Source organism: Triturus cristatus, chromosome 7, assembly GCF_964204655.1.
Source record: "Triturus cristatus chromosome 7, aTriCri1.1, whole genome shotgun sequence".
NCBI lineage: Eukaryota > Metazoa > Chordata > Amphibia > Caudata > Salamandridae > Triturus > Triturus cristatus.
In genome coordinates, this window is record NC_140590.1 from 817,646,601 (window position 1) to 817,661,161 (window position 14,561).

A 14,561-nucleotide genomic window follows, 5' to 3' on the forward strand; every position below is an offset into this window, starting at 1 on the left:
GTTTCTAGGTTCCCTTTTTTACTTCTCGGCCTGAAGTAGGCAGCGCATGCGCTCATGTGCTGCCTCGTCATACGAGGCTTTTTGGAATCGATATGATTCCAAGAGCCTCGTCCCAGCTCCGCCTTACGTTTTCATTCATGCGCGTCGTTGTGCGTCACAAATTATGCCAAAGCCAGTGCAATGATTGCACTGTTGGCATGCCACTCGCTGCTTGTTGCCACCCTGTCTCCTTTTATCCACGCCCTGCGGGATTGGATCTCTTACCAGCGGCAGTACACACAGTCCTTCATTAGGCGGGGTGCACTTTTTTCTTCAGTTTGGTGTCCTGTGAGATAAGTGTGATGACATGACACCCATCGAGCGGGAGTACGAAATGCCAACTGTGTCGTTCTTTGCTTTCTGATGCTCGTATTTACCTGGAAGTTTGAAACAAGCGTGGAAAGTGCATTCTGGGACACGTAGTCCCTGAGATCTCGTGTGTAATAAAGTATTTAGTGTATGTAGATTCTGATAATAAGCAGTGGTTTTTTTTCGGTCACGTGTAATATCAGAGACCAGAAGCAGATTGGTTCCCCGTGACTTTTAGAACCACTCAGTCCCTGCTAACTTTACAAAGCGGAGGTGGACTCTGGGTCCGCAGTGTTAGTGGGTGTGAGCCGGCAGCGGTAAGGCCGGAGATCAGAATGGAAGTAGCAGAGGAGTGGTGCGGGAGTCGCGCTCCTCTTTCAGGGTGCATGCTTGCGTTGGTGCTGGGTAAGCGAGCCTACGGCAGAGCCAGGCCTGCGAGCAAAGAGCAGTCAGGAAATGACAACGTCCACCTCGCTCGCCCCCGCTACCCCAGGGATCCGTATAACTTCGGGTGCAGTGTTTTCTGGAGTGTTTATTAAATTCCGCTGAATGTGGCGTGCTAACCCGTCTTGCCGTCAGTCTCAAAACAGCACTTATTTCTTGAACTTGTATGTACAGTGGTGTGCGCAGGCGCAGCTTCGTCGTGGCAGATCTGAATTCGTTGCAGTTTAATCCTTTTTTTTTGGTATGCCTTGTTTTCGTTTCCATGATGCTGCTGGGAGAGCCGCGAGTCTCTGAACTTGGCTCGTCAAAGGCACGACTTGTGAGGAACCAATGTCAGGACTCGACGGCAGCAACAGCAGCACATTCCCCTTTTTACAGCAGCGGAAAAGCTAATGCAGCTGCTCAAGGCAACAAAGGGCCCAGGGAGGAGTCAAGGTTTGGGGGAGACAGGCTCAGGTGCTCACAGCGAGCCTGCGGACTACTATTGTGATCTGCTGGGACGAGGCAGCAGCATCAGGGTGTGGATGTGTGTAGTTTCAGGTCACACATGTGTTCCCCTCCAGCAACGAGCCCAAGGGGGAACACATGCCAAGCTCTGTGTGGGAAGGAGGACACATTGGAATGGTGTATTATAGAGGAGTGTGTGCCACAGTGTTGATAAGTTATCAGCATTGGTGTATTATAGAGGAGTGTGTGCCACAGTGTTGATAAGTTATCAGCATTTATGTAGCGCCTTCATCCAATAGCAAGGCATAGAAACGCTTCCTTGAACAAAGTGGGCTTATTGTATAGTTCTGGAGTTTCTATTGGCTACTTTTGTGGGAGAACTCTGAATGTTAGGGAATTGTCAAATAAAATAGTGTCGGTGGTGTGAGGTGTTAACATTTTGAGAAGGAGGTAGGTAGCATTACCAGGGCTTTAAGTGGGGTGTAATAACTGGGGAGGTCTCCCATAGGGGCGTGGCCAATGTAATCAAGGGTGTGGCTTAAGACACAAGCTACAAATCGGTACACCCACTTGTATTTTGCTGCTTCTGTCCATTCATCCAGATATATAGCACAACAAGTAACATTACACCTACAACAAGCCAGGGCTGCTGGCTTTGTCAATGGTTGTAAATTGCTTAAGTTAAATAAGCAGCAACTATGACTTTGTTGTATATAATATTGAAAATGCTTCCGTTATAGCTGCCGATCATTCGAGCTGAAAAAGCAGGTTTGAGCCTCAACATCCTGTGCTTGCAAAACATAAATTTGCCCTTGTGTAATGTAACTGGTGCGCATGTTTCGCTATATATAAACTGAAAAATGAGTCTCTTTGAAGTTCTGCAGCCTTAAATTCCTGGTGGGAATGCTCAGCCTTTCATTCTTCCAAGCTGGATACATTGCATATTACATTATGTAAATGACAAAATATGATGTTGATATATGAAAGATCTTTACATTTTTTTTTTTTAAAACCTTCCTGCACATTAGGAGAATGCTTTAATACGACGTGTCCCAGTGCTCCATACACGTCGAGACCAACTGGAATTTTTGACTAACAACAAGTGTAAAGCACTGGCAAAGCTAATGGCTTTGACATTTGTAACCTCGGTGTTCTAGTTGTTTCCCTATTTGTGTGTCTCTCTTCTCCCAGTGTCCTGTATTTCCCTGTCCAGTATATCCCAGCCCCTGTGTGTCCACCTTGTTGTGTTCCTGTAGCCGCCTGTTCCATTGTCACCCTGACCCAGTGTTTCTGTTTCAGTGAATCTCTTTCCCAGTCTGTTTTCCATATTTTACTGATTAATTCTGCCAGTGCCGCATTTCCCTGTTCCAGTTACTGTATCTGTGGCTGATTGTGTGTATGCAGGGATACATTACCTGCTTTCAGAGCTAAATGAGCACATCAACTTTTTTTTCTTTTGTTTTTTTACTCCTTTTCTTTTTCGTGCACTTGGCTTTAATAGGCCAATAAATCCACTTACAATACAGGTTTACTGTGCAGCATACATATTGGAATCTGAAGCTACTTCTATACCTCACGACATTTCAGAAACTACTAGTTCAATTTAATATAAAGTTGAACAACGGACGTGTTTTCTTTGTAGCTTAAAAAAACAAGCAATGAAAATGCAATAGGTCTCGCCTTTCATTAAGTTAAAGCCATTTGCTTTGCTATACAATACCATTAGCAAAGCAAATGCCTTTAACTTAATCAAAGGCTAGACCTATTGCATTTTCAATGCTTGTTTTTTTTAGGTAGAGCCTAGCCCACACTTGCGCGGTCTCCTTGAGACATGTATATATGTTGTGGGCTTACAGCCCGCCCGTTAATTTTCATTTGTTCTTTGCAGTGTCTTTAAAAATCCTTGATTCCAAGTGGCTACTCTTTCCTATTTGTTCCTCCTTTTAATTGGTTGTTCACTCCCATGGAGCAGTGCACCAGTACTTGTAGCCTTTCACTTGTCCCATTTTAGCAAAGGTAAAAGGGACTACTTTATCCTTTGCCCAAGAGCCCTATACACAAGCACTCGATCTTTTCAGTCGCTCCGTGCTCAGACTTCCGTTTCTGTAAACAGGGCTTTAACACTTATTATCTCCTCAAATTTGCTGTGCATTCAAATACCAAAATCAACTGTCAGACGTTGTTTTTAAGGGCGCCTCTTTAATTTTATTTCTCGGACTTCACAGTGAGAGGATTTGCCCCATCCTCAAAACCTCTCCTGCTTTGCTGCTTATTTATATTGGTCAGGGTAGGGAATGACTTGCATTTAAAATAAATGTTGCCATCTTGGAACAGAGACTGTATCTTGCTGAATCGATTTTCACGATAGTAACTGATTCTCTAAAAATTTGCTGTTTCAGAATCTGGTATCACTTGACAGATTGTGATTTTGCCCTCAGTACGTAGGCACTCGCCCTTGGTCTCTGCGAGTTGCGTTCTTATCGAGACAGTAGGAAACTACCTCTGTATATGGAATGCCCACTAGGTGGTTAAACCGTGCACAGGGGTTCCCAAAAGTGTACAAGGCTTGATGTAAAACCCAAATTGCACTCTTCGAGGTAGTGTGGGCAAGCAGCCTAAGGCCTAACACAGTGAGTAAGACATTTTTTGCACAACTTTGACCAATAATGGGCGCACAACTCAAAGGAGATTCACAGCAATTTTATTTAAAAAGTACTTTGTTTCTATTCTATTTTAAGACCAAGATATTCGCAGTAAGGTAAGTAGGTTTTCAAATAAAAATACTTTTCACTTTCAAAAGTCTGTTATCCTATGGGGAAAGCAATAATGTGGCTTAACAGGTAAGTTTCACACTTACAAATCCAGTCTTTGGCCCAGAGGTCAGCAAAGGTCAGGTGAGTACCAAAACTGCACAACCAGCAGCACAGGGGCGGCTGGGTGAAGAGGTCAAAGTCAGAGTTTGACCCAATGCTTTTCAATGGAGACTGGGGGTGCCTAGAGACACACTGCTTGCAGGTAAGTGGATCGGTTGCAGGTGCCAAGCTTTGGGGGTTAGCACAAGCACAGGGGGAACGGTAAGCCTGTCCGGCCCTTCCCAGTCTGTTTACTCCTTTATAAATAGTTCTCGCGCCAGGTAAGACCGTTTGCTTCTTTATTCACAACTTTTTTATTTTTTAACAAAACAAATAATTAAATAATGATCAAAATAAAGTCTCGACTTCTAGAGTTTGTCTCTTCAGTGTGATGGGATGTGGACTAGTCTCCCTTTTCTCCCACTCTTTGCTTGGGGCTGGACCAGTTTGCACGGGTCCGTCGAAAAGAAAGATCAGAAAAAAAAAAAAAGATACGGGATCATTCTTCCCATTAAAGGTTCATGTATAAATTTCCCTTCAACACACCCGTGAAGTTGTGAGATGCGCGGCACGCTTAAGTGAATTGCAATTACAGTATTTGCGTTGTATCACTAGGTGTAGCGCGTACTCCCGCCCACCACCTCTTAAAAACTAGGAAAGATGTATGTGACACTTGCCTGAAACAACGACCCGCCTAGGTCGTAGTGTAGGGAGTCTCAGCATCTGCATACTCTAGTCTGGTGCTGCTATAGCCGATTCCGATAGCGGTGCTGCCTGCTCTGTGAGCTGCTCTCCTGTTTGGCAGTCGTCGCTGGGGGTGTACTTCCTGGATGGTTTCGATACCTGGATTACGTTTCGTGCCTTCTCAGTCGTTGCCACACTTAGTTTCTCCCTCCCCGTTCCTCTCTTTGGCGTCTCCGGTCATAGCTGGACCCTCTTTTGCGCTAACAAACTTAACTCCAGCTTTTAAATGTTGAGTCTCCCACGACGAGCTTCCGGTATCATCGGGGGAAGCTAGAGTGGGCTGTTTGTTTCCTGCGAGGCGGACCTATTGGGGTTATCGTGATCCGTCTCGGACAGATCACAGGGCCACATAGCAGCACCAAACATACACCAGCAGCAGCAGCACAGGGGTGACTACACCCTCAATTATGGCAACCTCCCGTGGGAGGGGGCTTAGACCTAGCCCTGATTGGAGGGGTCTCCCCATCTTCAAGTTGGCAGGGGCTGAAAGATGTGCTTCACCGCGCCTCCCCCACTTGAGGGGTGGAGTTGGCAGATTCTCGGACCGGTTTTCCAGTCCAAAGTAGGGGGTGTAAACCGTGTGCTGCCTTCTGCGGCTAGCAGCAGAGGCGGGGGTCGCATTACAAAGGCGGTAGCCCTTTGAAGCTTCCCCTTCAAGCACTGTACCATACTGGGGGAGGAGGCAACACTTCTGCCCAGGATGTGCATGGTTTCTGCTCCCAGAGAGCAGAGGCTCTCAACCCGGGGATCCAGAAACATGTTTGGTGGTGGCTGGCTGCCTACAGCAGGCAAGAGACCCCACCAGGGTTGGTAGGTTTTCAGAGGGCACTTCTGAGATGCCCTCTGAGTACACGGTACAATACATCTTACACGGGCATCAGTGTGGATTTATTGAGAGGAGTAGTTTGGTACCAAACACCCCTTTGTTCAGTGGAGCCACCATGGTGCAGTGGAACTAGTGTTGTCGAATTTCCAGCCCATGTACTCTCTATGGCATCACTGGTACTTACAATATTAAGGAAGGGACTCTAATATTAGGGGCATAGCTGCGCATGCAGATCTGCCCTCACCTGTGGTATCGTGCACCCTGCCTTAGAGCTGTGAAGCATGGTAGAGTGGGTGACTTGCCTATACCTTCAGGCAGTGCTGGCTGGCATGGCACCCAGGCAGGGTCCCATGTCGGCTGTCATTTTCTACCACAAAGGGGCATGCAAGTTGCAAGGGCAGTGGCATGGTCCCAGTGAGTGAGGCCACAGGAGCTCCACTTCAGCTCCCAGGCCGTAGGTACCCAGAGCACCATTTACTAGGGATTTACAGGGAGCAGAAGTACCAACTGTGAATATGGTTTGGGAAAGAAGCACTGGCACAGGAGACCTGGTTGGCAGGTACCTGCGCACAACAATTGAGACCACATCAAAACCATGCAAAAAGTGGGGGCTAACCATGTAAAAACAGATACTTTCTTCACTGAGACCCATTCCAAGATGGCAGGTGATTTCTTCCAGTCAAAATATTTATTTTCGGCAAGGGCACTGCAGGTAGGAAGCATGATGTCCACTGGGTTTCTCTGGACAGTTTGCAGTAGCGGGTGGATGTCGCAGGGCACTGTGGGATAGATTCAGATACTGATTCAAGTCCAAAGAAAATACAGGAAGGGTCAGGAGGAGGGACAAGATACTGGGTGCAGAGATGACACTGTTCTAAAGCTCACAGGAGTAAGATTTGAAGGTCGGCACCGAAAGTTATTCGGATAGCAAAAGAATGGCGCCAAGGAGTGTAACTCTAAGAATGCTTCACAACACACCAAATCTTTTTTGGCAGCCCCAAGTGGTGGGTATCCACTGTCTAGACCAGGGGTCTCCAACCTTTTCAGGAATTACCTATTTTCAATGAAGAGGATCCTGAGCTGCTAATATTGTTAAGTGTCCTAACAGGGACCACAGTAGATTAGATTATATTAGTGGACACCACATTCAAGATTATCAACAGTGATTATCTTGATGAAGCAGGCTTGGTTACCAGTAGTGATGTAAATAAAGCATTTATCAACATGCAATGCACCTACATTGGTAATACATAACAGCCATAGATGCAATATCCCTGGCACCAAGATAATATTAGTAACAGGTCTTCCCAACAATGCCTTGTGTTTTTTTTGTGGGTGCCTATGGCCATCATTTGGTGGCAAGTCATCCTCTGTGTGATAACAGACTGCTCCCCGGAAATTCCTGTGGGTGGTCGTCATCTTCAAATAATTTTTTCCACCGTTGGGTCAGGAAGCACACCGGAGGAGCTCTAAAGAGAAGATTTGCAGTGAAATGAAAAAAAAGGCAACCAAAACACAGATAATCAGAGGTCTAGAGAAACACTGAAGACTGAGGAGGGGAGCCTCTCCAGTCCCTGAAGCACCTGCTCTGACCTGGCTCTAGAGCGGCTCTGCAGCGGCTCTGCCGACCAGATTCTCTGGCTCTAGAGCGGCTCTGCCGACCAGATTCTCTGGCTCTAGAGTGGCTCTGCCGACCAGATTCTCTGGCTCTAGAGCGGCTCTGCCGACCAGATTCTCTGGCTCTAGAGCGGCTCTGCCGACCAGATTCTCTGGCTCTAGAGCGGCTCTGCCGACCAGATTCTCTGGCTCTAGAGCGGCTCTGCCGACCAGATTCTCTGGCTCTACAGCGGCTCTGCCGACCAGATTCTCTGGCTCTACAGCGGCTCTGCCGACCAGATTCTCTGGCTCTACAGCGGCTCTGCCGACCAGATTCTCTGGCTCTACAGCGGCTCTGCCGACCAGATTCTCTGGCTCTACAGCGGCTCTGCCGACCAGATTCTCTGGCTCTACAGCGGCTCTGCCGACCAGATTCTCTGGCTCTACAGCGGCTCTGCCGACCAGATTCTCTGGCTCTACAGCGGCTCTGCCGACCAGATTCTATGGCTCTACAGCGGCTCTGCCGACCAGATTCTATGGCTCTACAGCGGCTCTGCTGACCTGGGTCTCAGGCTCTACAACGGCTCTGCTGACCTGGGTCTCAGGCTCTACAACGGCTCTGCTGACCTGGGTCTCAGGCTCTACAACGGCTCTGCTGACCTGGGTCTCAGGCTCTACAACGGCTCTGCTGACCTGGGTCTCAGGCTCTACAACGGCTCTGCTGACCTGGGTCTCAGGCTCTAGAGCAGCTCTGCTGACCTGGGTCTCAGGCTCTAGAGCAGCTTTGCTGACCTGGTTTTCCGGATCTAGAGCAGCTCTGCTGACCTGGTTCTTTGGCTCTACACCAGCTCTGTTGACTTGGTTCTCTAGCTCTACAGCAGCTCTGCTGACCTAGGTCTCAGGCTCTACAGCGCCTCTGCTGACCTGGGTCTCTGGCTCTACAGCGCCTCTGCTGACCTGGGTCTCTGGCTCTACAGCGGCTCTGCTGACCTGGGTCTCAGGCTCTACAGCGGCTCTGCTGACCTGGGTCTCAGGCTCTACAGCGGCTCTGCTGACCTGGGTCTCAGGCTCTACAGCGGCTCTGCTGACCTGGGTCTCAGGCTCTACACCGGCTTTGCTGACCTGGGTCTCAGGCTCTACAGCGGCTCTGCTGACCTGGGTCTCAGGCTCTACAACGGCTCTGCTGACCTGGGTCTCAGGCTCTACAGCAGGACTGCTGACCTGGATCTCTGCCTCTACAGTGGCTCTGCTGACCTGGTTCTCTGGCTCTAGAGCAGCTCTGCTGACCTGCTTCTACGGCTCTAGAGCAGCTTTGCTGACCTGGTTTTCTGGCTCTAGAGCGGCTCTGCTGACCTGGTTCTCTGGCTCTAGAGCGGCTCTGCTGACCTGGTTCTCTGGCTCTAGAGCGGCTCTGCTGACCTGGTTCTCTGGCTCTAGAGCGGCTCTGCTGACCTGGCTCTAGAGCGGCTCTGCTGACCTGGCTCTCTGGCTCTACAGCGGCTCTGCTGACCTGGCTCTCTGGCTCTACAGCGGCTCTGCTGACCTGGCTCTCTGGCTCTACAGCGGCTCTGCTGACCTGGCTCTCTGGCTCTACAGCAGCTCTGCTGACCTGGCTGTCTGGCTCTACAGCAGCTCTGCTGACCTGGCTGTCTGGCTCTACAGCAGCTCTGCTGACCTGGCTCTCTGGCTCTACAGCAGCTCTGCTGACCTGGCTCTCTGGCTCTACAGCTGCGCGCTAAAACCCCGAATACAAATACCAGACAAGCTGTCCCCATTGTGAAAAACATATAGTGCTTACCGACTAATGAAGGAGACAGTGTAACGCCGCAAGTAAAAGATCCAGTCCTGATGGGCGGTCTCAAAAGGAGACAGGGCGGTAACAAGGAGGGACAAAGAAGCCTCATTATCAATCAGAAGCCAGGATTTACCATGGCCGATGATGCCAGCCAATGAAAAATATGGGCGGTGCTTCCACAGCACTTCTAAAACATACCCTAATACAGCATGCCTCACAAAGCAAGCTGCGCATACGCTGCAATGCTAGGCTCGACCTAAAAATGGTGGACAGATAGAAGGACATGACAATTCCAGACCCAAACACTAGATGGCAGAATAGATGCACAGCATGTGAATCCAGAAAAGGAGTCATGCTGCAAAAGTAACCATTTCGTTTTGCAGTATGAATTTTTTCTGGATTCACATGCTGTGCATTGACTTCGTAGCAGTATATTCCTCCCTAGAGAGGTAGAGTTGGAATGACCTGGACTTTGCAAGTGGGAGCTGTAGCACTTTTTATCCCACCTGTGCTCCTTTGTTTATCTAGATGTCCACAAAGTAGTGTTTGTGAAGGTGTGTATGAATGACCATGGTGCGGTCTTAGAGATGTTGCTGATGGGTATGTTTGCCAGGAAGGGGAGGGTTGATCCCTTTTCCTTTGTGGAAAGCACCCTGGGCCATGTCAGCTAAGGTTTTGTTTTACCTTTTCGCAGCAGGTTTGGATTGTTTCTACTGTCCATCGTGCGATGGTCCCCTTTGTTATAGGGCCATCCTTGCTTGCCCCTTGCAAAGGAGACGAAACGTTGGTGGCCTGGTCTCTGTGCTTTTTTCTCCTGCAGGAAGTACATGAGTGCTTTTTGCACATCCAATGTGTGAAGCGCCCTTTCGACCTTGGTCTTTGGAATCTAGAAGAAAGTTGATAGTTGGATACTCTGACGTGGAATTGTGATACTACCTTTGGAAGGAAGTTAGGGTTTGTTCTCAATACCACCTTGTTCTGGTGGATTTCGGCATCTCTCGCTGCCCTTCTTGTTGCTTCTGCCCTTTTGAGATCAATGTTGTTCTCCTGTGTGCCCGACTCTATTTGTGCAAGTTCGGTCCCTTTGACATCTTCCTCGTTCAGGAGGCCCAGATCCTTCAGTAACTTGTATTCTACATAGGAACTTCCAGGACGCGCTTCCGACACCACACCGGAGATGGACCTACCACCAAATGATGATCTACGACATCCAAAAAAAACAAAACTAAAAAAATAACTAAAAAAAACAGGAGGAAAGAAACACTATTTTTGACCCAACCACTAGATGGCGGAATAATTCACCTCATCTAAATCCAGAAAAGGATTCCTGCTGCAAACACATATTTATTATCAAACCTGGCTACCAAAGATGAAACAGAGGGTGGTACTGATTTTCTTGACTCCTTAAAGTCATACAGAAAGCAGCAACTCTTCGTAATAACATGTCGATTCAACGCTTTTCCTATTGAAGAGTAAAACCAGGAGGTGCCATTTGGCAAAGAGGCTGCATGCAGAGGCTTGGTTGCAACAGTTGCGAAAAGTACATAATCCTCCGTTTATTAAGTTGCAGTTTGATGATTTGCGAGAAGCTCACATTCTCTTTCACTATTCAAATATTCTCTTACCTCACAGGGACAATGACTTAAGAGTTATAGGATTTGGTTTTGGTAGTGACGGTGGCAGATAGGGTTGAAGTGAACTTGGGGGAACTAGTTGCTGTGATACCCGAGGACTGAGGAGGCAGAGAAGGAGAAGGGTGCAATGCACCTTCCAGGTGTGCAGGTGTTGGAGGAAAGCAACTGTAGTAATCTTGCATCATTTTATGAAGCAAAAACCAAAGGAAATGATGGACGGAGTGTTGAACATTGCAAGCACTCACCCCCAGTCAATTGATCTGGGTTTAATCCATCACCGTTCTTTAGCCCACTCTGCCACCCCAGTTCAGACATGGCCATATGCAAATCAGTCTGACCCTGTGCCTCATGGGAACAGTCCAGCCCGAACTGCCAAGCCACGTCTTCCCTGGACCGGAAACAAGCTTCCTAGGACCGGTTTCTGGCATTTCAGCCGTCTTCAGCCAGGCTTGCTTGAATCCAGTGCTTTGTTCGCCATAAGTTGGCAGGGTATGCTCAGACGTGAGTCCCTTGCTCACTTTGCCACTGGATTCAGATCAGGGCTTTATATACTATTCTGTACAATTTTGCTGTAGCTCACGTTCTGCCTGCAATACATTGCAGCTTCTCCCGCTTCGACCTGCGAAGGGGAAGCAACAACGGACATTGAGGAGGAGACTGTTGGGAAAAGCAGTATGTAATACCGAGATAGTGGCATTTGTTGGTTATGGTAAAAGAAATAGGAATGCAACCCAGGTAAAAAGCACTCAGATGGAGTGCTTAAACACAATTAAAGGGCGGCGGGGTTGTGGAGGTAAAGAAAAAATAGATGGGAGGGGTGAAAGAAAAGGAACAGAATGGGGAAAAGAGCGAGAGAAAACACAAGCACTTTTGTATTGAGTACGTAAGCACAATAAAAACAAGCATTGACAACGCCAATAGGTCTCATCATGCGAGAACTATTGCCTGTGATTATTTTTAGCCATGTTGCACTGCTGTGCAACAGGACTGAAAGAAAAGAAAAAAAAAAAACATTTATGACACCAACGCTGGCTATCCTACCGCTTTTCTTTTACTTTCCTTGAATCCCACAGCACCTTTTTATAAAACATTAATTGCATAAGAGTATAGGTTAAAACACATTAAAGCCACATTGCAATTTGAAAGTCGTATGCATGGTTGTAAAAAGATAATTGCAAAATATTTACGAAAGGGTAAAGGGACCGCTTGAGCAGATCTAAGAATACTAACTGCACAGAAATGGAGTTTGGAATCAAAGTAATGAGAATAAATTACCTATTGAGGCGTGTGAATTCGACTTTCATGTGTTTTGATCCAAGACCGGAACAAACAACACCGGCTCCATTCCATGGAACAGGGCTGCACTGCCCTGCTGCCCGTTCAAACACTAATTAAACCCACATGTTCAGGGGAATGGAGGCGGGGTTACCAGCTCTCATTGGTGGGTCACTTACTACAGAGGTAGGTTATTTTAGCCTCCTACAAACATCTGATAACCCACTCTCTCCACGAGGACACAGGTGTTTACTGCATGAACACCACTTCGAAAAAAGTTACGAAGTAAGAGGACAGCAGGTCGTGAAGATATCAAACCCTCATTTGCCTTTGTTCCCGTTAAATTGTATTCTGGAACATGTAGTCCTCTATGTAAATAATTAGCAACTCAATACTGCAAATAGCAGAATATGAGCAATTACCGACACCGGGCACTGAGCGCCTAGCTGGGAAATTAGAAGTCAAAAGGAATCATTGGGAAGGAAAATAAGTTACTAAAGTAAACCGCATTTATCAGTTAGGATTTGCCAAAACATGGAGTTCAGTGGGTGGGGCGGCCAGAGGAAACTAAAGCATCAGGGAAAGCTCCGAACGTAGCTCCGAATCTCTCACACTTGAGCTTCAGTCTTCCCTGCTCCTGGCTTTCAGGATAGACTATAGAAGAAGGTGGTGTTCGACCTTTCAGCAAACCTGTGAATTGCAGAGAGGAATCCCCGCAAGCAATCTCAGCCTTTCATCTGCGCAACGCGGTAAAATGAGTGCCTCTCGCTTGGGAAATAATAATGAATGAATTTACGGTGTCTGCCTCAAGCGTTAAACTCTGATTAAGTAACTGATTTTTTTTTTAAATAAAAAAACCCCCAGAAAAAGCATTTCATGGATGTTTGGTTAAATCACGAAATAAAGCAGGTGAACCTAATCTCCTGAGTGCTCACCTTCATTCTCTGTTTAGAGTTCTTAGGAGAACTCGGGTGTAATTTTGAGCGGGCCGTGCTCACGTTGCTAGGAATGTGTCCATCTGCGAGCCCTAAAGATATGGAACGTGTCAAAGTCCTTCCGGGGCTGGGAGCACAAGGTCGCTGCTCGCTCCCGCAAGGCAAAGGCTGTGGGAGTGAACATTTGCCAAAAAGGTGGGACATGCGCCCGCCTTTAGCCATTTGCAGCCTACAAAAAAAAAATGACAGGCAACAGCCAATCAAATGCGTGGGGGGGAGTCGGAGCCACACTGAAAAGTTTAGAGTGATCACAAGAATCCTCGCAGAGCAGCGCATGCGCGCTGGCTCAGGCTCAACCTAAAAAGTAGTAGTGGATGATACAAGTACTTGGTACATGCTCTAAAGGGGGGGGGGGGGGGGCTAACACAAGAAGAGGCATGACAGATGCATGCCATGGCAAACTGGAACGGAGGATAGGAGAGCAAAGTTGCAGCTAACAAATGGTAAGCCTGTGAACTGGCTGTAGCCCACTAACTATATACAGGTCTCGAAGAGACAGCGCATGCGCTGTAGAGCAGAGACCAAAACATCCCAGAAATTCTCTTTGGGAAATATAGTGGGCAATGTGGAACTTGACATTTTTTCCTTTTTAGAAACCAAGGGTCCAGCCACCTCAATACATATGAATTCAAGCTATTTTGCAGTCTGTTAGTATAGTAATTATTTTGAGTTCAAAGACAAATTTCAGTTTACAAACACTCATTGGCTGTTAATCGCGGCATTAGCACAATCTGCAGCTCCCAGAAAGAAATCTCTTACCAGCTTTGGAGGTTGCTGTTTTAGTTGGTACCTCTTCGTCTTCACTCTCAGATGACGAGCTACTGCTGTCCGTTTTCCTGGCAATTCCAGTTCCCTTTGATGGTTCTCCTTTTGATGGTGTGGGCTTTAGTGGTCCAGCCTTGCTTGACGACAATGTTGGAGGGGGAACACTTGCACCCTTGCTCTGCTTGGGAGTCATCTTTGAAAGGGTGGAGTTAGCCTGAGCCACTTTAACATGCGGCTGTGCCGAGGAGTTTCTCTAGATCAATTAAATAAAAAAAAAGGTGTAAAATAAACGGCCATTGCTTTCATAGAAAATTCCTGTCTCCTCTTTTGACTCAAATGATTGCCTCCAAATAGCTTATGAAATGCCACTAGTTTAACAACGACCTGGTTCTCCCACCTCAACACTGTGGGCTTTGCTATTTAGTCAATACAAGATATCAATGGAGTGGATACCATGGATTGAAAGGTCCATGTGGGGCTTGGAAGCACATCATTTTTTAGGAATGAGTGGAACATAGACAATGAAGCTCAAGGTGTATGGTGAGTGCATCATTTTCTGAATCATTTGGTGGACAATGAGTGTATTATACCTTGAATCATGAAGAGCATCTGATAAAACAGAGTGCCATCACAGGACCAGAAGGCTATACATTTAATGGTGTAATGCACACTTGAGTAACAACTATATCAACCCAAAAGCTTGACCTGCTCTACTACATGCACTGCTTGCTGATCATCACTCAGAGGCAAGAAGTTCATCCAGTGGCATCCATAACTTTGCTACTTAGTGCTTCCATGGTGTACGAAGATACCTTAGGGGTAGTGGTCTACTTCTATTAA

General features: G+C 47.2%; 1 protein-coding gene across 10 annotated transcripts in view; it reads right to left on the reverse strand.

Moving 5' to 3' along the window:
* TCOF1 (treacle ribosome biogenesis factor 1) overlaps nucleotides 1–14,561 on the reverse strand; it is a 286,142-nt gene that overhangs the window by 43,445 nt on the left and 228,136 nt on the right. For all 10 annotated transcript variants that reach the window (XM_085617719.1, XM_085617714.1, XM_085617713.1 and 7 more), the window contains one exon: nucleotides 13,716–13,974. In XM_085617719.1, the coding sequence (XP_085473845.1) occupies nucleotides 13,716–13,974 (259 nt within the window). The remainder of the gene's footprint in view (nucleotides 1–13,715; nucleotides 13,975–14,561) is intronic.